Source organism: Rhea pennata, chromosome 27, assembly GCF_028389875.1.
Source record: "Rhea pennata isolate bPtePen1 chromosome 27, bPtePen1.pri, whole genome shotgun sequence".
Taxonomy (NCBI): domain Eukaryota; kingdom Metazoa; phylum Chordata; class Aves; order Rheiformes; family Rheidae; genus Rhea; species Rhea pennata.
In genome coordinates this window covers 6,120,008-6,141,125 of record NC_084689.1, presented here as the reverse complement: position 1 = coordinate 6,141,125, position 21,118 = coordinate 6,120,008, and the positions used below count along the sequence as shown (strand labels likewise).

At 53.4% G+C, this 21,118-nt stretch overlaps 2 protein-coding genes across 2 annotated transcripts; both read left to right on the top strand.

The window, feature by feature from the left end:
- The first annotated feature begins 1,125 nt into the window (after positions 1-1,125).
- Positions 1,126-10,328, top strand: EEF2 (eukaryotic translation elongation factor 2). Its single transcript, XM_062596349.1, has 15 exons — positions 1,126-1,218; positions 2,083-2,297; positions 3,042-3,223; positions 3,308-3,519; positions 4,323-4,501; positions 4,885-4,990; positions 5,321-5,434; positions 5,631-5,769; positions 6,210-6,405; positions 6,613-6,871; positions 7,252-7,359; positions 7,843-8,196; positions 8,586-8,768; positions 8,861-8,993; positions 9,501-10,328. The coding sequence occupies exons 1-15, from the start codon at positions 1,216-1,218 to the stop codon at positions 9,692-9,694; spliced, it is 2,577 nt and encodes an 858-aa protein (XP_062452333.1). The 5' UTR covers positions 1,126-1,215; the 3' UTR covers positions 9,695-10,328.
- A 1,556-nt stretch (positions 10,329-11,884) lies between these two features.
- On the top strand, positions 11,885-20,720 carry DAPK3 (death associated protein kinase 3). The gene is made up of 9 exons (XM_062596350.1): positions 11,885-11,942; positions 12,914-13,046; positions 15,575-15,935; positions 16,287-16,416; positions 17,051-17,099; positions 17,188-17,214; positions 17,374-17,526; positions 17,957-18,002; positions 18,250-20,720. The coding sequence occupies exons 2-9, from the start codon at positions 12,985-12,987 to the stop codon at positions 18,790-18,792; spliced, it is 1,371 nt and encodes a 456-aa protein (XP_062452334.1). The 5' UTR covers positions 11,885-11,942; positions 12,914-12,984; the 3' UTR covers positions 18,793-20,720.
- The last annotated feature ends 398 nt before the right edge of the window (positions 20,721-21,118 follow it).

Sequence of the window (21,118 nt, the reverse complement as noted above, 5' to 3'; positions counted from 1 at the left end):
TTGTTCGTGCTTTTTTCTCAATAGGTCCTCGCTCAGGAACTTGAGGTGAGAAGCTGCAACCTTGATCCTGGAGGCCTCAGCAGGATTTTGTACCCCAGCAGGAAGCCACATGCCACGATTCCTTGCAGATGTATGCGGCCAGTGCAGGAGTTGGACCGTGGTGGAGATGAACCAGCCCCAAATACACTGCAATTTACAGCTGAGCTCACTAACCTGTCTTTAATGCTTAGGATGCAAATCAGTAGAGCCACTGGAAAATCAGAGAAAAGGAGAGGAAAACAGCTTTCCATAGAGAGGAGGAAAAAAAAAAAAGGACATCACCTGTAGTTTTAATGCCAGCAAAGAATTGCCCAGAGATTTTAAAGGAGGACTGTTTACCTTCTTTAACTGTTGGTTTTATTTAATTTATTGTTATCTCTTTTATTTATATGCCCTGTACAGACCAAGGTACATGCTCTAACATGTTCTCATGGTAAGAGTGAATCAAGAGAGGCTTCCCTCAGGGTTCAGTTCCTCTCTAATGAAATTGGTGGCCAGGTTCCCGCTAGCAGGAGGGTAACCCTCCCCGACTTTGGAGCAGCATCTCAAGCGTGGGAGCGATGCAAAGGCAGCAGTAGTAGCTGCTGCAGCACATTGGGGGTTTTTGTTTGTTTTTGTTTTTTTTTTTTTTTGATGTGTTTACCGGCTGGCAGAGCCCCTGGCAGTACCAGGGTAGTGGGCACCGGTTGCCTCACGGTGCGAGGGAGGTGTGAAGGCGGCGCCAGGCCCAGGAACGCGGCCGGGCCCAGCTCGCCCCGCGCACGCTCCGTTTTTGGGGGTTTCACCCTACCCCGTTGGCCATAACGGTGCCAGTTCGCCGTCCTTGTTCGCCTGCTGGTGTTTGGCAGGCGGTGGGGAGGCGTTTTACGTCTGCCGGAGCCTCCGCGCTGCCCCCGGTGCGCGGCCGCGCCGTTCCCGCCGCGGCGGAACACCCCTCCAAACCATAGAGCCTCCCGGCAGCTGAGGGCTAGACAGGCACGTCAGCGCATGCGCCTGGCGCGCCGGCGTCGCCGGCTCTGCCCCGCCCCCGACCGGCGCCGCCGTATAAGAGGGAGGCGGTTGACGTCAGCGTTCTCTTCCGCCCGCTCTGCGCTCGCCAGCGAGACAGGGCTGCCGCCGCCGCCATTGCTGCACCACCCCCCCCCCGCCCCGCAGAATCCACCGCCATCCGCCGCCATGGTGAGGCCCTGCGGCCCGCCGCCGTGCTGGGGGGGGGGGGAAGGAGGAGGAGAAGAAGGGGGGAGGGAGAGGGACGGGCGGCTGCCGCTCTCGCCGTGCTGCCGGCGGGATGGCAACCGCCTTGGAACTGTGGGGCCTGCGGCGGGGCAGGGGCCTTTGGCGCCAGCCCTGCCAGGGGGGGCCTGTCTGGGGGGGACCGAGCCGTCCCCGGGGGGGGGGGGTCTCGAAGCTGTTGCCCTGCGGGGGTGGTAGTGGTGGTTGGGGGGTAGTTTAGGTGTTCTGGGGTCTGTCTCACTGTGCCGGCCCGGACAGGCCGCTTGGCTGCCGGTCTCGGTGGGGCCTGGTCGTGCGGCACCTCCCCCGCGGGGGGGTGGAGGGGGAAGGACGGTGATGTGGCACCGGGGCCGAGCCGCTGGGGAGGCGGTGTTGCCGCCGGGGACGGAGCTCTGCGACGGGTGCTGGCTGCCTTATGTAACGCTGCGGCCCGGGCAGGGGCAGCGCAGGCTGGGCCCCGGGCTGTCACCTGCGCGGTGTGAAGTTGAGACTGGCTTCGCTGAGGAGCCCCTTTCAAAGGAGGCTTCGGGTTTAATGCGGCTTTTCTCAAGGAAAACCCTGATACGCAGCAGTTGGTAGGGTGCTGAGTGCCTGCACTGCTGGCCCTGACCCTTCCTTCCAGAAATATTTGTGCCTGTGATGCGCTTGCTGTTCTTCCTATCAGTTTTCTCATAATGCTGGCTATGCAAGCAGAATTAACTAAACTTGGTAATGCCAGGTTAATTAATGTTGTTAGTTGATCCTGGAAAGGCTAAAGCTGTTTTTATATATGCTGCATTTTTCTTTTTTTTTCCCCTCTCTTCACTCAAGGTGAACTTCACAGTAGACCAGATACGGGCCATCATGGACAAAAAGGCCAACATCAGAAACATGTCTGTGATTGCCCATGTTGATCATGGCAAATCAACCTTGACTGATTCCCTGGTATGCAAAGCTGGTATCATTGCCTCTGCCCGTGCAGGGGAGACCCGTTTCACTGACACAAGGAAAGATGAGCAGGAACGGTGCATCACTATCAAGTCAACGTGAGTTCCCTTCCTTCAAGCACCTTAGTACTCTTGGGACATGGTCTGACCTCGGGAATGCCTTGAGTCCTAGACCTGGTTTTGATCATGAGGTGAAGAAACAAACCATCAGGCTTTCTCTAGTCTAGTTTAGAAGCTTATTTCCTCTTGTGAGGACTGACTAAATGAGAGAGCAAGTATTGATTTGTTTGCAGTGAATCATAAAGTACTACCTTGATGGCTACTGGGAAATGGATGTGCTCAGCCTTCCATTTTAGGACTAGCTTGGTTTAATGTGGCTGATGTTCCCTGGAATCCTGCAGATGCAGTCCTGAGACTGCCATGTGAGCAGCTGTTGCTGTCTGGAGCATCTCTGGCAGTACCCCTGACAAAATCACTGATGTAATGTAGTAGGCTGTTACCAATCTGAGGACCTTTCAGGTGCATGAAAGGGATCAAAAAGAGGGTTGGGACTATTAGAAAAACTTAAATATTTGACCAGAAGAAACCATACACTGTGTCCTCTGGGTTGTATGGAGCTGGAAGAGGTTTTGACCTCAAAAGAGCATAAGCTGTGTTGATTATTAGCATAAATTTGTTAGCAGCTACTGCATTGGCATCGCAGGAATATGCTGTAAAAAAAAAACTGAAGCGCAGATGTAGCTGTCTGTGCAGGACAGGCAGCTTGTAACTGTATTTACTTTCTAAGGACTGGGGAGGGTAAAGAGTAGATCATCATTTTTACTCGTTTTTCTTTTATTTTAGAGCTATTTCTTTATTCTATGAGCTCTCTGAAAACGATTTGGCCTTCATCAAACAGAGCAAAGATGGTTCTGGCTTTTTGATCAACCTGATTGACTCTCCTGGACATGTGGACTTTTCTTCAGAGGTCACTGCTGCTCTTCGCGTCACAGATGGTGCCCTAGTTGTTGTAGACTGTGTCTCTGGTAAGGTTTTTGGCAGCAAAGCACCACTGGAGTGTAATAGGCAAGTCCAAAAACAATGATAACCGTTTCGCCTGTGTTTGACAGGTGTGTGCGTGCAGACAGAGACTGTGTTGCGTCAGGCCATTGCTGAGAGGATCAAGCCTGTTCTGATGATGAACAAGATGGACCGAGCACTGCTGGAGCTGCAGCTGGAGCCTGAAGAGCTGTACCAGACCTTCCAGCGCATTGTGGAAAACGTGAACGTCATTATCTCCACATATGGAGAAGGAGAAAGTGGCCCCATGGGAAACATCATGGTAAGCAGAAGACTGTGAACACTCTTTGAAGTAGGGTCCTAGAAAAGAAGGAGATGGCTTTTCAGCAGTTACTTCCTTTTTCAAGTAGAGAAGTGAGACTGGAATAATCATGTACTGAAACACCCATGCTGCCTACACTTGCACTGGTTTGGGGCTCTTACTATAGCTCTCCTAATTCTTGTGTTAGTATGGGGCTTGAGCGAAAAGACTAAATACAAGAAGTATTTTCTTTCAATATGAAAAGTGCTCTTGCGTTGTAGGACACTCTTGCCCATGTCACATCTGTGACGTTAGGTTATGTGAGATCCTAGACTCCTACTCAGCATCTCTCTCCTGTCTGTATTCTGAAATGGAAGACCGGTAGGTGTTTGAATTCCTTTGTACTCTGAGTTGTCAGAGCTCTGTTCTCATGGCTTCCTGAGCAGTGAGCGTGGCTGCTGGCTGGAAGCCTTGAAGAAAAGGTGTTTTCTTTTCTTGTTTTTGCTAATGTGTTGCTGATGACTCTTATCTGCTGTTGCTGGCCTGTCTAGGCAGATGACTGGTTAAAGTGACAGAACTGACTTAGTTCTGTGCTACAAAACTAGAAGTGTGTATGCACCAGGTTGTCACTACAGTAGAACTGTTTGTGTCCTGTAGCTCTGAAGCAACAGACCTCTTTCAGAGCCTTCTCTTTATAGAGCTGTATCAAGTGCTGTTTGTGGAAGGCTAGGCTTGACTGCTGTAGCACTGTATGGGGTTTACCACCTGTGGCTGTAAGAGCTGTTGCTGTTCCTGTGTAACGCAGCTGTCCTGTTACCTTTCAGATTGATCCAGTGCTTGGTACAGTTGGCTTTGGTTCTGGCCTGCATGGCTGGGCTTTCACTCTGAAACAATTTGCCGAGATGTATGTTGCAAAGTTTGCTGCCAAGGGTGAGGCCCAACTGAATCCAATTGAGCGTGCCAAGAAGGTTGAGGACATGATGAAGAAGCTGTGGGGAGACAGGTAATTGTGGCTGATCTTAATTCCAGGTCAACATTGTATGGCTGTAACCCAACATTGCAGATCAGTGCAAGGAAGGAGGAGATAGAGCCACACAGACAGAACCATCTGTGTGGTTTGGTCCTTGTACTGGTTTTTGCCCAAAGAACAGCATTTTCCGTGAGGTCTTTAGTGAAAAGGAAACAAGCACACAAATGGGGAGATAAGTCAATTGGCAGTATGAGCAAATGCATTTTGCTCTTCTCTGAAAGCCTGGGAGTGATGGGAAGGTCTGAAAACAGTACTTGCTCAGTGACACTTTGCTCTGTCCTGAGCTCAGCAGAACAAGCCACTCCTCTGTAATGAAACTGGGTGTGGGTACTAGTCTGACTTAATTCTTTCTCTAGGTATTTTGATCCTGCTACTGGCAAGTTCAGCAAATCTGCTACTAGCCCTGATGGAAAGAAACTGCCCCGGACCTTCTGTCAGCTTATCCTTGATCCCATCTTCAAGGTGAGTTCCTTGGAGTTCAACCCTTGCTAGTTCCATACACTGTCTTGTTTTATTAGTGTGTGATGATGGAAAATTTCTTCACTTTGACCTGACTTGACTTGTTTGTTTGAAGAAATTTGAGTATCTGACACAAACTAGAGTATCTGACACAAGTTTAGCTCACTACCCTGTTGAAGCTGGTTGTTGCTATCTGTAAAGGCAGGTATATGTTTGAGCCTCCTTGTAGGTATAACTAGGTGATGGGCAAGAATGCACATTCTCTTTAGAGACTTGTGCTACTTCCCCTTCAAAATGGGTCACTTGAGACATTTCTGACTTGTTCCGTTACAGGTTTTCGACGCAATCATGAACTTCAAGAAAGAGGAGGCGGCTAAACTAATTGAGAAACTGGACATCAAGCTTGATAGTGAAGATAAGGACAAAGAGGGCAAACCATTGCTGAAGGTGAGATTTGTCTGAATTGCCTGTGGGGAGGGGACTAGCAGTTGGGCTGCTCAAACTACATAGCCTTGTCAAGCAGCTACAAACTCTGCATAGAAAGGTGCTGTTTGTAGTTTGGAGGGAGGAGATGAGAAAGGGAAGGTTAACTGTTAGGTTCTGAACCATCTGCCCAGGTCTTACTCCTCTGATCTCTGCTCAGGCGGTGATGAGGCGCTGGCTGCCTGCTGGAGATGCCCTGCTACAGATGATCACCATTCACCTACCTTCTCCTGTCACAGCCCAGAAGTACCGCTGTGAGCTGCTATATGAAGGACCTCCTGATGATGAGGCTGCCATAGGTATGGTGGGCCACTTGCTGTCCTTCCCAGCATCTTTCCGCATAAGTACTTAGTGCTCTGAAATGCCTAGAGCCTCTTATTACAGCAGCTGTACTCTGTGAATGATTGCAGCTGTAGCCTTTCTAGTGTGGATCAGCTAAGCTTACTAGCTAGCAGCTTTGCTCTGGAAAGCTAAGCTAGCTAAGTAACTGGAGAATAGCTGGGTGTATGTCAAAGGCTCAGGCTCAGCGTATGTTAATTTAAATGATCTCTTGATCTGATCTTCCTTGCTGATTGGACTCACCAACCATCAGGACAAAAGCAAACAGGCTGGGGAAATACTGGGCATAGTCCCCATGTTGTGAGTTTGAGGGTGGGGCGAGGGGCAAGGTGGGAGGTTGGGATATGCCAGATAGTAAAGATGGTACTGAACTGAGTTAATCTCTACTTCTTTTTCCCAGGTATTAAGAACTGTGACCCCAAAGGGCCCCTCATGATGTACATCTCTAAAATGGTGCCAACCTCTGATAAGGGACGTTTCTACGCTTTTGGACGTGTCTTCTCTGGTCTTGTCTCAACTGGCTTGAAAGTCAGAATCATGGGACCAAACTACACACCTGGCAAGAAGGAAGATCTGTACCTGAAGCCAATCCAGAGGTCAGTTGTAGCTGTACCCCAGTACCTGGGGCTGTAATTTAGACTTGTGGTCACAGTAGTGTGTCGTGTGTCATATGTCTGTCCCTATCTCTGAGGCCAGGCAAAGCAGTTGGCCTTTGTCTTCAAGCTTTCTGCTGCAGCTCCAGGTTGCTGCCTTGTGGGACCCCATCTTTTGAACTTGAGTAAAACAGCCTTTTCTTCCATCAGGACCATTCTCATGATGGGCCGTTACGTTGAACCCATTGAGGACGTGCCTTGTGGTAACATTGTTGGTCTGGTTGGTGTTGACCAGTTCCTTGTGAAAACTGGAACCATCACCACCTTTGAGCATGCTCACAACATGAGAGTCATGAAGTTCAGTGTCAGCCCTGTTGTTCGTGTGGCTGTGGAAGCCAAGAACCCAGCTGACCTGCCCAAGCTGGTGGAAGGACTGAAGCGTCTGGCCAAGTCTGACCCTATGGTGCAGGTGAGTATCTGAAATATTTTCAGGGGTAAGAGAAACTAGTCCTACTGATTGGAGACTTGTTAGCTCTATGGTAAAGGAGAGCACACAATTATGTTAGAGGATGGCTGATTGCAAGGGGCTATTTGCAGAATAGTCCTGAGTTGAATATTGATTCCCAACCCCTACTGGAGTGAGGGGGAATACAGCATTTTATCCCATTTTAGGTAGGTAGTTGAGTCATCTCCAGATCAATGGAGAAAACAACTAAAAGTAGTTCAGTAGCTCCATGGGTCAAAAGGCAAAGATCCAAGACTATCAGACAAGTGATGGTATTCAAAATGCAAGAGCTGTCACTGCAGTGCGGTCAAATGCCTCACCTGCTGCGTAAATGGTCTTTTCAGTGCATCATTGAGGAGTCTGGAGAACACATCATTGCTGGTGCAGGGGAGCTGCATCTGGAGATCTGCCTGAAGGACCTGGAGGAGGACCATGCATGCATTCCTATTAAGGTACAGCTGTTACATCTCTGCAGACTTAGAGGCTGCAGTGGCAGCATGACTCTTCAACTTGTAAGCTCCTAATTTGAGAAAACAGATACTGCTGCCTGTCTCTGCAGTTCCTTTTCACAAAGGAGCAAACCCCTGAGGTGATTCACTTCAGTGACAAGTTTAAGAACTCTAGCTATAGTGGATGCAACTGAGCGTGAGGCTGAGAGAAACAGCTCCTAATCTGATTATTGCTGGCTGCCTAATGCTGCTCTTGCTATACAGCCTATAAAGCAGTGTGGATTGCTTGGTGGCACTAATCTGCAAGTGCTTTATGTGTAAAGCTACCTCCAGTGATGGTTGCTGTTGAAATCTATTTAGTTGGAGTGCTAGTGTTTTCTGCTTTAGTGTTGAACCTAACTGGAGCTCAGCAGCATCAGTGTCTGGTAAGCTGCGGTTGAGTTGGTGGCTCACTGATGTTTTCTACTGTGCTGTTTATTACTGCAGAAATCTGATCCTGTTGTGTCTTACCGCGAGACAGTTAGTGAGGAATCCAATGTGATGTGCCTTTCCAAGTCCCCCAACAAGCACAACAGGCTGTACATGAAGGCCAGACCCTTCCCTGATGGATTGGCTGAGGATATCGACAAGGGTGAGGTCTCTGCCCGCCAGGAGCTGAAGCAGCGAGCTCGTTACCTGGCTGAGAAATATGAATGGGATGTCACCGAAGCCAGGAAGATCTGGTGCTTTGGTCCTGATGGCACTGGCCCCAACATCCTGACTGACATCACCAAGGGAGTGCAGTACCTGAACGAGATCAAGGACAGCGTTGTGGCTGGCTTCCAGTGGGCTACAAAGGAGGTAGGGGCAACACTAACCTCTGTTAGTACCTAGGCTGATAGCTTCAGGCAAGGCAGTATGCAGAGTTGAGGGAAGGCTTCAGTGCTTCTGCTGACGTGAACTCTGGAGCTGTTGCATAAAGATATCGGTGTCTCAAAGAACTGTCTCTGAAGAGCTGCAGTGATGACTCAGAGGCAAGAGTAGCTGATTCTTAACTCTTAGGCAAGCAAGATGACTGACTTAAATAGCTTCTTAGTGTGCCAAGTGAAGTGGGCTTGTGCTTTCTACTCCAGGACCCATTTTCTAGAAGTGCCAGTAAGCTGAAGAACCACAGTGTCCTAGCAAAAAAAAAAAAGAAAGTGCTCTCTCCTGGCACCATTGTTCCCTGATGCATTGCTTGGCTTTCCTAGGGAGTACTCTGTGAAGAGAATATGCGTGCTGTTCGTTTTGATGTGCATGATGTGACCTTGCATGCTGATGCTATTCACCGTGGAGGTGGGCAGATCATTCCCACTGCCAGGAGATGCCTATATGCCTGTGTGCTCACAGCTCAGCCCAGACTCATGGAGCCCATCTACCTTGTGGAGATCCAGGTAAGGAATGTACCCAGCCTAAAGATTCAGTAAAGCCTGTGTGAGGAAGATGTAAGTGGGTGGTGTGCAGTCCTGACTGACTTCTTTTGCAGTGCCCGGAGCAGGTAGTTGGTGGTATCTATGGTGTGCTGAACAGGAAGCGTGGCCATGTCTTTGAGGAGTCCCAGGTGGCTGGCACCCCCATGTTTGTGGTCAAGGCCTACCTGCCTGTCAATGAGTCCTTTGGTAAGTGTGCTTTCTGCTGTGAATGGGCATTCTCTTAGCACAGGAACTCTGAGACAGGCGCTGATCCTGGACAGGTAATGCTGCTCAGAGAGGAGATCATAGAATCATAGAATGGTAAGGTTGGAAGGGACCTCTGGAGATCATCTAGTCCAACCCTCAAGCGAGTGGCCCATACGGGAATCGAACCCGTGACCTTGGCAATATTAGCCCATGCTCTAACCAATTGAGCTAAACCTAACCACCCATCATGTACAGGTGGTCTGGGGAAAAGTTTGGATGCAGGCTAGGTGCCCTGCTGTTGATGTCTGTTGGTTTGGGTAGTACCCTGGAATTTTCCAGAAGATCTGCTGTTGGTGATCTGAAGGGGGCAAATTGGACTGCAAGGCTTCTGTGACTGAGGAGTAGAATAGGTTTGTGCTGTTGGTACAGCACATCTGTTCTGCTAGAGATGAAATGTTAAAATGCTTGTGTTCCCTTTCAAACTTGATGCTGTGCTCTTCCTTCCAGGTTTTACAGCTGACTTGAGATCTAACACAGGTGGCCAGGCTTTCCCCCAGTGTGTGTTTGACCACTGGCAGATCCTGCCTGGGGACCCTTTCGACAGCGCTAGCCGTCCTTGCCAGGTTGTTGCCGAGACCCGCAAACGCAAAGGGCTGAAGGAGGGTATCCCCGCACTAGACAACTTCCTGGACAAATTGTAAAAGCCACCTGCCCCGCAGTCACTCAGTCACTGTTGTTGGACTCTGAAGAAACTAATTAGCGTAACACCAATGCAGCAGACAAATGGTAGACTGCAGTGACCATCTCTTTGCATTATACTTAATCAGTTTCATAGCAATTTGAGACTTTCAACAAAAAAAGCATTGATATTCAGCCTTATAGGTTTCTGTGTTGCACATGACTCATCTGGGGCCCCACTCGGTGCCATTGTAACTAAAAACATTTCCACTTGACGCAACTAGAGTTGCCTGGTTCCATATTTATTTGACTTGTGGGGAAAAGCGTCTCTGCTTTATTTTGCTGGGGGTGTATATGACAGGCAGAAGGTGGGTATAGGGGCGCACTCACTTTTTTCTCAAAAATAAAAAAAGAAGGGGGGGATAGCGTGATGCCCAACTGATTGCAAACCAAGCAGAGCAAGTTAAGTCCATTGAGAGGGCTTGCTTGGGTTAATGGCCTGTAGTGGGTTTTCAGGGGAGGGGCTGTCAGGGGATTTCTGGTTGGGCAGAAACTAGAAGGCAGGGAGATCTTGTGCAGTGTGATTGTCATCATGAACATCAACAAATGTATTAGTGCCACTGGAAATAATAAATTTGATATGGTGATGAATATTCATATGGGCTCCTGGTTTTGCTTAGTTGGGAGGTGCTGTCTAGCAGGAGACATACTTTTTTTTTTTTTTTTTTTTTTGCTGAGCTGTTTGCAGGCATGCTGAGAGCTCTGCTCTGCAGAGCCTTGCATCACTCCTCAGCCTGCCATGTGCTGCTAGAGGCCATGCAATTTTGTCTGGCCTTTAGTGTGTTGGTAAAATCAATCATAGCAGTTCTGGAATAAGGTCTTAGAAGCTTTAGAGAGTATCAGAACTGTTTATTTCAGTCTTCAACTGAGCAGGAAGGAACAAATGGGTACATTTCTGTCAAAAGTTTTAATTGCAAGAAGACTTTTTGCAGTGCCTGGTTGAAGTGATTTGGAAGCAAGACAGTTCTCTGACTGTTAAACTACAGGAGCAGCCGGGCTCTGTCTGGTAAATCCTATTAATGCTCATATATTTTCTGGAATAAAGCGTTAAAGATGATTTAAAAAAGGTAAAAGTTGCACAGAAGTTATACAGTCATTTGGCCAGCTCTTGGTGTTTAGGTTTCTTCTAGCGTAGCAGCTGCCTTGCCTTACTCCTTTTTCTTCTAAACAAACTTGAAATGTGTTTCAAAACAGTTCTCTAAATGGAAAGAGGTGGGGAACTGCCACGGGGCCTATTCCTCGGGAGCAAACTGAACGCTAGGTGGCAATGGGTTGCTGCTGGGGGAAAGCCGGAGACAGGCTGGATGCGGCCGCAGCTGCTTCTGAACGTGCGTTGCCCAGCTAGCCAGGGTGAGCAGAAGGCAAGCAGAGATGGTGTGGCAGTGTGGTCTCAGCCCGCGGGGCAAGGGAAGCAGATGGGTTTGCACAGCTGCTACGAGCTGGAAAGCAGCTCAGAGGCTGTGCGGTGCAGGGAGGAAAGCCCTCGGTGGGGCAATGCTACAGGCGAGTTTAGCTTGGAGATAAAGCACGTCTGAAGCTGAGAGCCTCATACTTCAGGACGATCTGAAAGTCAGGAGCAGAGGTTTAGCTCTGCAGCAGGCTGGGAAAAAAGCAGGTACGTGAGAGCAGTGTCAGAAGCACCTCTGCTGCAGAGAGGGGAAGGTTTGTTCTGCCTGCGGTTGACGCTTTGACCTTATGAACAGTCTGTTTTACGTTCCTAAGTGCTCCCTTTTTATTTTAATCATTACAAAGAGCGGGTAGGTAAGGAGGTCAGAGCAAAGCTTGCAGTTTTGAGCACTAAAAGGCCACGACAGCGGCCCCGAACCTGCAGCGCTGCAAAGCTGCGGCGCGTTTTGTGCCCTCGCAGTAATGCTGGGGTGTAGCTGGGGCTGAGCCGCTGCCGCCGCCTGCCGCTTCCCGTGGGGCCGGCAGCTCCTCGTAGGGCTCCGGGAGCCGCACCGGGGAAGAGGGGTGGGAGCCGCCGCCGGCCCCGGCGCGGCCCCGCGGCCACTTCCCCCGCAGCTGCGCGCGGCCGGCCCCGGCCTTGGACCGGCGCAGTGCCGTCGGCGGCCCGGGGCCAATGAGGAGGCGGCGGCGGCGGTGACGTCGCGCGGGCGGCCGGGCCAATGGCGGGCCCCGAGGGGTGGGGCGGGTGGCAGTGCTGGAATGCGGCGGCGGCGCGGGCGGCGGCGGCGGCGGCGTCAGGCCTAGGTGGGGGGGGCAGTGCCGTGGGGGGGGCAGTGCCGTGGGGCGGGGGGGGGCTGGGGGCTGCGGGGAGGTGGAGCTGGGGGCTGGGGGCTGGGGCCTGGGGCAGTGCCGTGGGGCTGGGGCAGTGCTGTGGGGCTGGGGGCTGTGGTAGTACAGTGGGGCTGGAGGGGGGAGCCGGGGGCTGGGGCAGTGCTGTGGGGCTGGGGGCTGTGGTAGTACAGTGGGGCTGGAGGGGGGAGCCAGGAGTTGTGGCAGTGCTGTGGGGCGGGGAGCTGGGGGCAGTGGCAGTGCCGTGGGACTGTGGCAGTGCTGTGGTGCTGGGGGGGAGCTGGGGGTTATGATAGTGCTATGGGGCTGTGGCAGTGCTGGGGGGGGGGAGCTGGGGGCTGTGGCAGTGCCATGGGGCTGGAGGGGGGAGCTCGGGGTTGTGGTAGTGCCATGGGGCTGGGGGAGAGCTGGGGATTATGATAGTGCCGTGGGGCTGGGGGCAGTGGGGTACGATGGTGCTGTGGGGCTGGGGTAGGGCAAGGCAGCCACCAGGGCACTGGAAGCAGTGGAATGGAACAGGCCTTTTGGGCTGGGTGCCGTGGGGCTCGGGCAGCGACTGTGGGGCTGGACTGGGATAGTGTCTGGTGGGGCTGGGGACGATGGGAATGGATGGGGCAGCGTCCATGGGGCTTGGATGATCAGATGAGATAGAACCGTGGGGCAGGGATGGGATGGGGCAGTGTCTGTGGGGCTGGGGATGATGTGGGGTCCTAGGGCTGGTATGAGCTGGAGGAGTGACTGTGGGGCTGGAAGGGATGGGATGGGGCGGTAGCTGTTGCGCTGGGGGCAATGGAGCAGGCTGGGCCTGGACCATGGGGGCTCGGTGGGATGGGGCAGTGACTATGGGGCTGGGGGTGATGGGATGGGTTGGGGCAGTGAGTGGGTTTTCCCCCCTCTTCAAGTGCTAATCTGAAGCTCCTCTCCAGCATCTGCATGCAAAGTCGGGGAAAATTTCGGCTTTCCGAGGAGCGGCTGCGCTTCTTCAGGCCCCGCAGCCATGTCCACCTTCCGGCAGGAGAACGTGGAGGACTACTATGAGATGGGGGAGGAGCTGGGCAGGTGAGCAGTTTACTCGGTTTGCGGTGTTCCTCAGCCGGGTAGCTGTGCTCCTTGTGCTGCAACCGCGCGCTGCCCTGCCTGAGCGCGGAGATGCCTCTGCTCGGGCTGCAGGGCTGTGAGCTACAGTGCTCGTGGCCTTGCCGCGCTGTGTTCCCGTTGCAGTGTCCCTGGGGCCGCCTCCGTGTGTCCAAGGCAGCGTGGTTTCCCGGGAGGGACGGCGCTCCCGATGCACAGCACCGCTAATGCTTATAAAACGCGTTAATTAACGTTAATGCTTGCTCCTATTTCAGCATAGCCTTGGCTTCTCCCTCCAGAGCTGTCACGTCCAAGTTTGGTTAGGACTGACAGGCTGGTGCTTATGGCTTCCTGGCGTTTTTTGTCCATGCCTCAGTCACTTTCTATGTGTGGGACAAATTCTGGTGTGAATCAGTCCGTGCAAATGGGATTTAATCATCTGACGTGTAAAAGCCTTGGGCATGTGTCTCAACGTGGAGTCATTTGGCTCGTTAGCTTGATCCCCCAGTGCTGCGTTAGCTCGTGCCAGCTCTGTGTGCAGCCCTGTGTGCACGGGGGTGCTGCAAAGGCTCGGAGCCTGCCTCGAATTTCTGCGGGTCCAGAATGGGGCTTTTGTGGAGCTGCTTCTTGGGAGCTTGAACGTCGTTGCTCAAGGGGAACATTTCCAATGACTTTGGTGTCGCTTTAAAAAGTGCTTCTGGTTTGGTTTGGTTTGAGTCTCTTTTGCCCTCAGGGTTGTGTTTTAGTTGAGGTCCAGGTCTGAGCTGCAGGTGGACGCTGATGGGGCACTTGGGTGCAGGTTCTCATCCGTGCATGGGATCCAGCTGCAAATACGATGCTGAGCTGCCGCAGCTACCCCAGGCAGCTGGGTGCTGTAGTGCCCTTGGATCACTCTGCTCATTTTCTGTGTCATTCTTTGCCTGCTGTTTAAAAAAAAAAAAAAAAAAAAAAAGAGCAAGGAAAAGGTTCTGGGGGGGAGGCAAGCTCCAAGCCTGCCCCGTGGCGTCTTCGTGGTTCCCCGCCGCTAGCAAAGCCCCCAGAGAGCAAGGTCCACGCACCATCACCCTTCCTGCTGCGTCCCGTCTGTCGTGGGGCTGGAGACGTGGCAGAAAGGGCTGAGGTTTAGCCTGGGACTCCTCTAGGCTTGGCCTGTCGGTGCTCGGCTACGCCCCTCGCCCCAAGAGCCCTCGTAGCTCGTATTTCCTTGCCTGCACGCAGGAGGGTGAGCTGGGGACAAAGTGACCTTCTTGCTGTGTTTCCGAAAGGGTATCAACTTCAAACACTTAACAGCTCTGTTTCCCTCTCCTCTCCGTGAGGGTTTGGCTGCTGGGAGATAGGACTGGGGGGCTCTGGGCTTGGCAGCGGTTCAATTTGGTCAGCTCTGGCCCCAATCCGGGCCTTATAAGGAGCGTTGAGTGAGGGTGAGTGGTGGCCGGTGACGGAGATGTCACGTCACCGCACGCCGGCGGGGATGGCCAATAGCTAGGACGTCTCGGGTCTGCGGGGAGGGGATGGGACGTGGAGCAGCGCCGGGGCACGGAGCAGGAGCTCTTCCTCCTGAGGAAGGCCCCGTTAAAGAGCCCTTCTCCATCCCCACAGAGGGACTGCGGGGTGCTTGGCCACGAGAGGGCAAAGCTGTCTGGGTCCCACTGCCGGGATCTGGCCCCGAGTGCGCTGTCGCCTGCTGCCAGTGATGCTGGCCGGTGCCAGCAGCAACAATCCAACTCCACTCTTAAAACATCTGTAAATGCAGAAAGCCCTGGCCACATCCCACCCCTGCTGCCTGGGGCAGGCAGAAGATTTCCCTGATCGATATAGCCACTGAATTAGGCTGTCAACTGCACAGTTATTCTTGTTTCAGGCTTTTTTTTTTTTTTTTTTTTTCTGCCCTCCCAGTGCTCCATGAAAGCTTTGGTCAGCTGGGAACCGCTAGGTTTTGAGGTCTGCTCTCTAACAGCTGCCTTTGGGGGCTGCAGGCAGGGGCTGCCTGAAATGTGGGCAGATGGGCATGTTTCAAGGAAGGACAGAGGGCGAGAATGTCATCTGCACCTGCCTCAGTACCACTGGGATGGGTCTGCAGCTGCCGTGTCCTTGCAAGGAATTTCCTTCCTCCGTCCCACGCAGCATTGCTCCGCAGGGATTTAAGTGCCGGCCTACTGAACCGGGAGGGTGTGCAAGCAGGGTGGGGTACAGGGCTGAGGAGTGAAACGACATGGTCTGGGGTGCCCCAAGAGCCTGTCTGAGAGTCCCTCTGGGAAGGGCTTTGGGTTTTAGCCTGCTCTGGGCTCTTCTTTAGGGACTGCGTTGCAGGAGCAGGGTTTTGCATATGCAGATGAGCACAAGGGCTTTTTTTGGCTGTGTATAGGAGCAACCCAAACCTTGGCAGGCTGGGAGGAACTGTGCTTCCTCCTGCACGAGTGCAGAGTCTCCGCTGTCCTCACTGTGGTAAAGTGGCTCTCGGTACACACGATGCAGAAGGTCTTCTCACCTTGCCATGTCCCTGCCTCTCGCAGTGGCCAGTTTGCCATCGTGCGGAAATGCCGGGAGAGGAGGACAGGACTGGAATACGCAGCCAAATTCATCAAGAAGCGCAGGCTGTCATCTAGCCGGCGGGGCGTGAGCCGGGAGGAGATTGAGAGGGAGGTGGACATCCTGCGGGAGATCCAGCACCCCAACATCATCACGCTGCACGACATCTTCGAGAACAAAACGGACGTGGTGCTGATCCTGGAGCTGGTCTCCGGTGGCGAGCTCTTTGACTTTCTGGCTGAGAAGGAGTCCCTGACGGAGGAGGAGGCCACCCAGTTCCTCAAGCAGATCCTGGATGGTGTGCACTATCTGCACTCCAAGCACATCGCTCACTTTGACTTGAAGGTGAGGTGTGGACCCTGGGATGGGAGCTCCTGGCTGTGATTGCGACCTGGTGCTCTCTCTTAAGACTCTTGGCACACAGGGAGGTGTAAAGATCCCGTATTTAACAGCTGGGAAGTGGAGACCACCATTTGGGCCAACTTCTGCTCACGTGAGGTGGTCTAGTTTGCACTGGTGGAGTGACCCTGCCTGTCCATTGCTTTAGTGTATGTTTGCAATGCTGGTGGCAGAGACTGTAGCTTCTGCAACTAGTTGGGAAGAAGTGCCCAGTGTCGTGAGGCTCCTGTGGGCAAGTGTGTGGCCTGGGAGCTGGCGTGACCTGGGCCGTAAATGCCTGCTCCTCTTCCTCTGCAGCCAGAGAACATCATGCTGCTGGACAAGAATGTGCCAAACCCTCACATCAAACTCATCGACTTTGGCATCGCCCACAAGATCGAAGCTGGAAATGAATTCAAGAACATATTTGGGACCCCAGAGTTTGTAGGTGAGTCCTGGGTGGGCATTGCTTGTGCAGGGCTCTTCTGGGCTCTGAAAGCTTTATCTTAGCCTTGGAGAGGGGTCTTGCAAGTCAGGAATGAAAGGGATATCGGGGACCTCCAAATTCCTGCAGTCCATGGGGATATGCAGGTGCTGCAGTAAGTGGCCCAAAGTCCATCCTGCCCCACGGCAGACACCTACAGAGGAGAACCCCGGCCAAGCACGCGTCTCTGCTTTTTCTGTCTCCAGCAACCTGCCAGGTTTTGCCTCTCTCAAACCACCACTTCTGATTTTTTCTTTTCCTCTTTTTTTTTTTTTTTTTTTGCATTGCTGACTCTATCCTGCCTGGACCTGTGTGAACATGCAACAGGGCAGGCAGAGCAGCTGGCCCCTCTGGAGCAGAGCAGCAGATCCTAAGAGTCCCTGGGTTTTTGCCTCCCTGCCTCACTGGTGGCCCTGTGATTGGGGGAGCTGCCAGCGTGACTCAGCCTGGGCACAGCTGGCTGCCCCATGCCAGGCCTTCTCCCCCGAGAGCAGCGGGGGCTCCCCCAACCAGGCAGTGTCTGAGCACGTCGGTGGGAACCTGATGGCTGGATCTTCCCCCAGAATAAGTCTCTTCTCTCCCCTTTTTCCTTCCTAAGCCCCGGAAATAGTGAACTACGAACCACTGGGGCTGGAAGCCGACATGTGGTGAGTGAGCCCTCTTCTGCACACCTTTGCTACCAGGCAATGTTGATCTGCTGGTTGCACCGTAACCTCATCTTTCCCTCTCTTCCAGGAGCATTGGGGTCATCACATACATCCTGTGAGTATAAGCGGGGTATGGAGGATCAATGCAAGAGCAGGGAGCTGGGACTCCCGTGCGCAGCTCTGCCCCAGCCTCACTCGTGGCCCTGGTGATGGCAGGGACTGGCCCTGCAGTGGGTCAGCTGCTGGAGGTGCTCATGAGCTGCTCTCACTGCAGGTTGAGCGGAGCCTCCCCCTTCCTGGGGGAAACGAAGCAAGAGACCCTGACCAACATATCTGCTGTGAACTATGACTTTGATGAGGAATATTTCAGCAACACCAGTGAGCTGGCCAAGGACTTCATCCGGCGCCTGCTCGTTAAGGATCCCAAGTAGGAGATGGGGAGCAGATGGGAATTAACCTGGGGGGGGGGGGCGGAGGGTCCCTGTGTCCCTGATGGCCCATGCGCAGGCAACCCTCATCTCTCCTCTCTCCACTGGGATACCAAGCTGAACGATTGCGCTGCCTGCTGCCACCCTGACTCATCTTCCCAAAGGCCATTTCCATCTCTCTTGTGCTGGGAGTTTGAAAATCCTGCTTATCCCTTTCCCCGTCTTCTTTAGCTCTTCATTTTCTGCCTCTTGTAGGCTTGTTGTAGGTTTGCTTCTGAGTACAATGAGCTTATCTGTCCATCTGTCTGGACTCATCTGTGTAGCTGTGCCTCAAAGGTGTTAAAATCTGAGTTTTCCAGGCCCTGCTTTAACTGGGAAAAGGGCAGCCAAACCTCTGTCCTGCTGATCACAGCTTTGCTGTTGTTGCAGGAAGCGGATGACGATAGCTCAAAGCTTGGAGCATCCTTGGATTAAGGTAAGAAGCTACCCACGAGGTCGGGGGGACGTTTGTGAGCTTGCAGCTTTCGACCACTCATTTAGTGAGGTTGGAGCTGATTTAGCCTCTCTGAAGAGCAGAAGCCCCTTGCGCAAGAGCAGAGCTGGTGGCTGCATTCCCCTGTCCCAGGGGTGGGCACTGGGGGACAACCTAGTGGTCTCATTCCCACCGTGCGCCATGCGCAACACCTGCCGTGCATGATGCCAGCCATTCCTCTCCTCTGCAGGTGATCAAGAGGAGGAATGTCCGCAACGAAGACAATGGCAAGAAGCCTGAGCGCCGCCGGCTGAAGACCACTCGCCTGAAGGAGTACACCATCAAATCCCACTCCAGCATGCCACCGAACAACACCTACATCAACTTTGAGCGCTTCTCCAAGGTCATGGAGGAGGTGGCCGCTGCTGAGGAGAGTCTCCGAGAGCTGGAGAGGAACAAGAAATCCTTCCGGGAGGACATCGAGGCCCTGTTGTCCATCTATGAGGAAAAGGAGTCATGGTACAAGGAGGAAAACGAAAGCATCAGCCAGGACCTCCGGCAGATCCGGCAGGAGCTGCAGAAGACAGAGGCCCTGAAGAAGCAAGCCCAGGAGGACACCAAGAGTGTGCTGCAGGTGGCCAATGGCCTCAAGAGGCGCTACCGGAAACTGGAGAACCACTATGAGGCGCTGGCCAAACAGGTGGCCTCAGAGATGAAGTTTGTGCAGGAGCTGGTGTGGTCCATTGAGCGGGAGAAGCTGCAGAGTGGCGAGGGCGATGGCAGCATCCGCTAGGTTGGGTTCCAGTGCTGACAGGGGCGGGAGGAAAGGGGGAGGCACGCGACCGTGACGCCCGTTGGAGAAGGGACGCCACGCCCTACGTGGCTCAGCTTTGCTTATTTGTCCAGAGCAGCTTTATTGACCTGAGTAGTAGTGGACTGCAGCAGCTTTTAGTGTAGCGATGTGGCCGCCCAAGGACTGCGGTCCCGGCGTGCCATCCCGGCATCCCCTTGAGCCTGGCTGTCCTTGGGCCGTGGTAGTTGGTCTTCCTGAATCCTTCGTTTGCGCTAACGCGGGAGGCAGAGCTGTAGAAGCCTCTGTGGCTCTGCCCCTTCCTCGTCTGAGGAGCCTTCATTGAGAGCCTTCAGCAAATTCCTTGATGTTTCTGTTTCCAGGTTTTGGGCCTCCAGCCATCATCCCCCCTTCCCTGCTCCTATAGTTGTCCAGACCCAGGGCTGTCTCTGCTCCGACTTGTAGCAGCAGTAGAGGACCTGAGCTGACAAACTGTCCGGGCTGGGGGCTTGTGGTCTGTTATCTTTGTGCTTTTTTTTTTTTATCTTCTTTTCTTGCCTCTGGATGCTGCTCTCGCCACGCGGCAGCAGATGGGGGACGCTCTGGGGGATGCAGAGCTGGAGGTGCTCTCCCAGCGATGCTGGGGATGATCTCAGCTCGTGCTTGCCTTTCTGTGGGCTGTCCAGGCAGCAACTGGGATGTCCGGCCCCACGTCCACCCCGCGGGCATCCTCTTGGCATCTCCTTCCTCTCACAGGCTGTTCTGCATCCGGGAGCCTCATCTCCACCTGCTGCCCTGTGCTGCAGCATTGCCCTGGCCGTTAGAGTCTCTAGCGAGGGAGAAATCTCTTTGAAACCCTTGCGGTAGCTCATCATTTGCAAAATCCGTCTGTTCGCCTTGCGGTGCTTGTGCTCCCTGCCCAGGGGGTTTCTAGCTCTGCCCCAGGTGCTCCGAGAATTGTGCTTTGCCGGCAGTTTGGAGGGATTTGGCCAAGCTGTGGCAGGTCGGGCCCTCCTCATCCTGCTTTTGTGCCTTTTTCCCAGGATTCCTTGGCCCCAGTGTGGCCAAACTGGCCCGTGCAAAGTCTCCAAGGTGCCAGAAGGGTCTTTTCCAAATGCAGTTTGTGGCTCCAAGTGGCCTTCTGACATTCCCGGTGGCTCTCCCTGCTTTCCGTCCACTGTGGCTCACTGCAGGGTGATAAATACCCTTTTCACTTGTTTCTACATCGATTCCTCCTCGGTGCATCCTCTCCCTCCTTCCTTGGCTCCTGCCTGTCTGCTGGAGCGTGTGTACTTAGGGAGGCAACATGCGTGGAGAAAAAAAAGTCAGAAATAGATTTTTGCAGGCTCTGTTGTTGCTCCTGGCTGAGGGAGAGGAACGCGGAGCAGCTTGCAGCTTGCTCAGCTTTTAAGGCAGGGCGCTGGGGGAGTTCGCGGCGCTGCGTCTCCTCCCCTGTGCTTCTCGACGTGACCAAAACCCAATTCCCACGTGGACCAAGTGTGACCCAGACCCTGCTACCTTTCCTGGCAGCTCGGGAGCACCGGGATCTACAGGGAGGCAGAAGAAACCGCCTGCCTGTCCCGCCATTGCTCACTATGGAACAAGCCCTCAGCGTGCGGAGATGGGGACGGGGCTCAGGCAGGCTGCTTGTCGCTCCCTGAAGTGGCACGTGCCTTTTTCTTTCTTTTTTTTTTTTTCCTTTTTTCCTTCACCAATGCCTGTTTTACCGCGCGCCCGTGTCCGACCTCCCTGACAGCACTGCAGGCTGGGCCGGGTCTGCGAGGAAACGCGTGAGCGTCGCTCTCCCCTCGCGCGTGGTCTCCGATCCGCAGGTTTCTGAACTCTGGGCTGTCCTGGCTTTGCAATCTGGCAAGCTGCTCAGCCGAGCTCTCTAATTTTAACAAAATAAAGGTTTCTGTATTAAGGGACAAGCGCCTCGTTTCGGGCTGTGGGAATGGGGAGGACAGTGCTAACCTGGGGCGATTTTGCAGGGAGCTGCACATGCTTTTCCTGCCCGTGCATGGAGCTGGGAACCTTCTGGAGAAGGTCTTGGGGGGGCTTAAGAAGGTCCTTGGATTTCAGGAAAGATCCTTTGCAAGGTCCTGAATTCTTGGGGGGTCCTGGGATCTGGGAAGGTCCCTGAGGTTTGCGGAGGGTCTTGGTATTTTGGGGAAAAAACGTTGGGGTTGGGGAAGGTCTTGAGTGTGTCTGCTGGTCAGCTGCTCCAGGCGCCTGGTGGGGGTTTCCGGCCAGCCAGTGCCCACCGGAGCCACAGTCAGAATCCAGCCCCAGACAAATTTGATCTTGGGGAATCACCGGCCAAATCCTT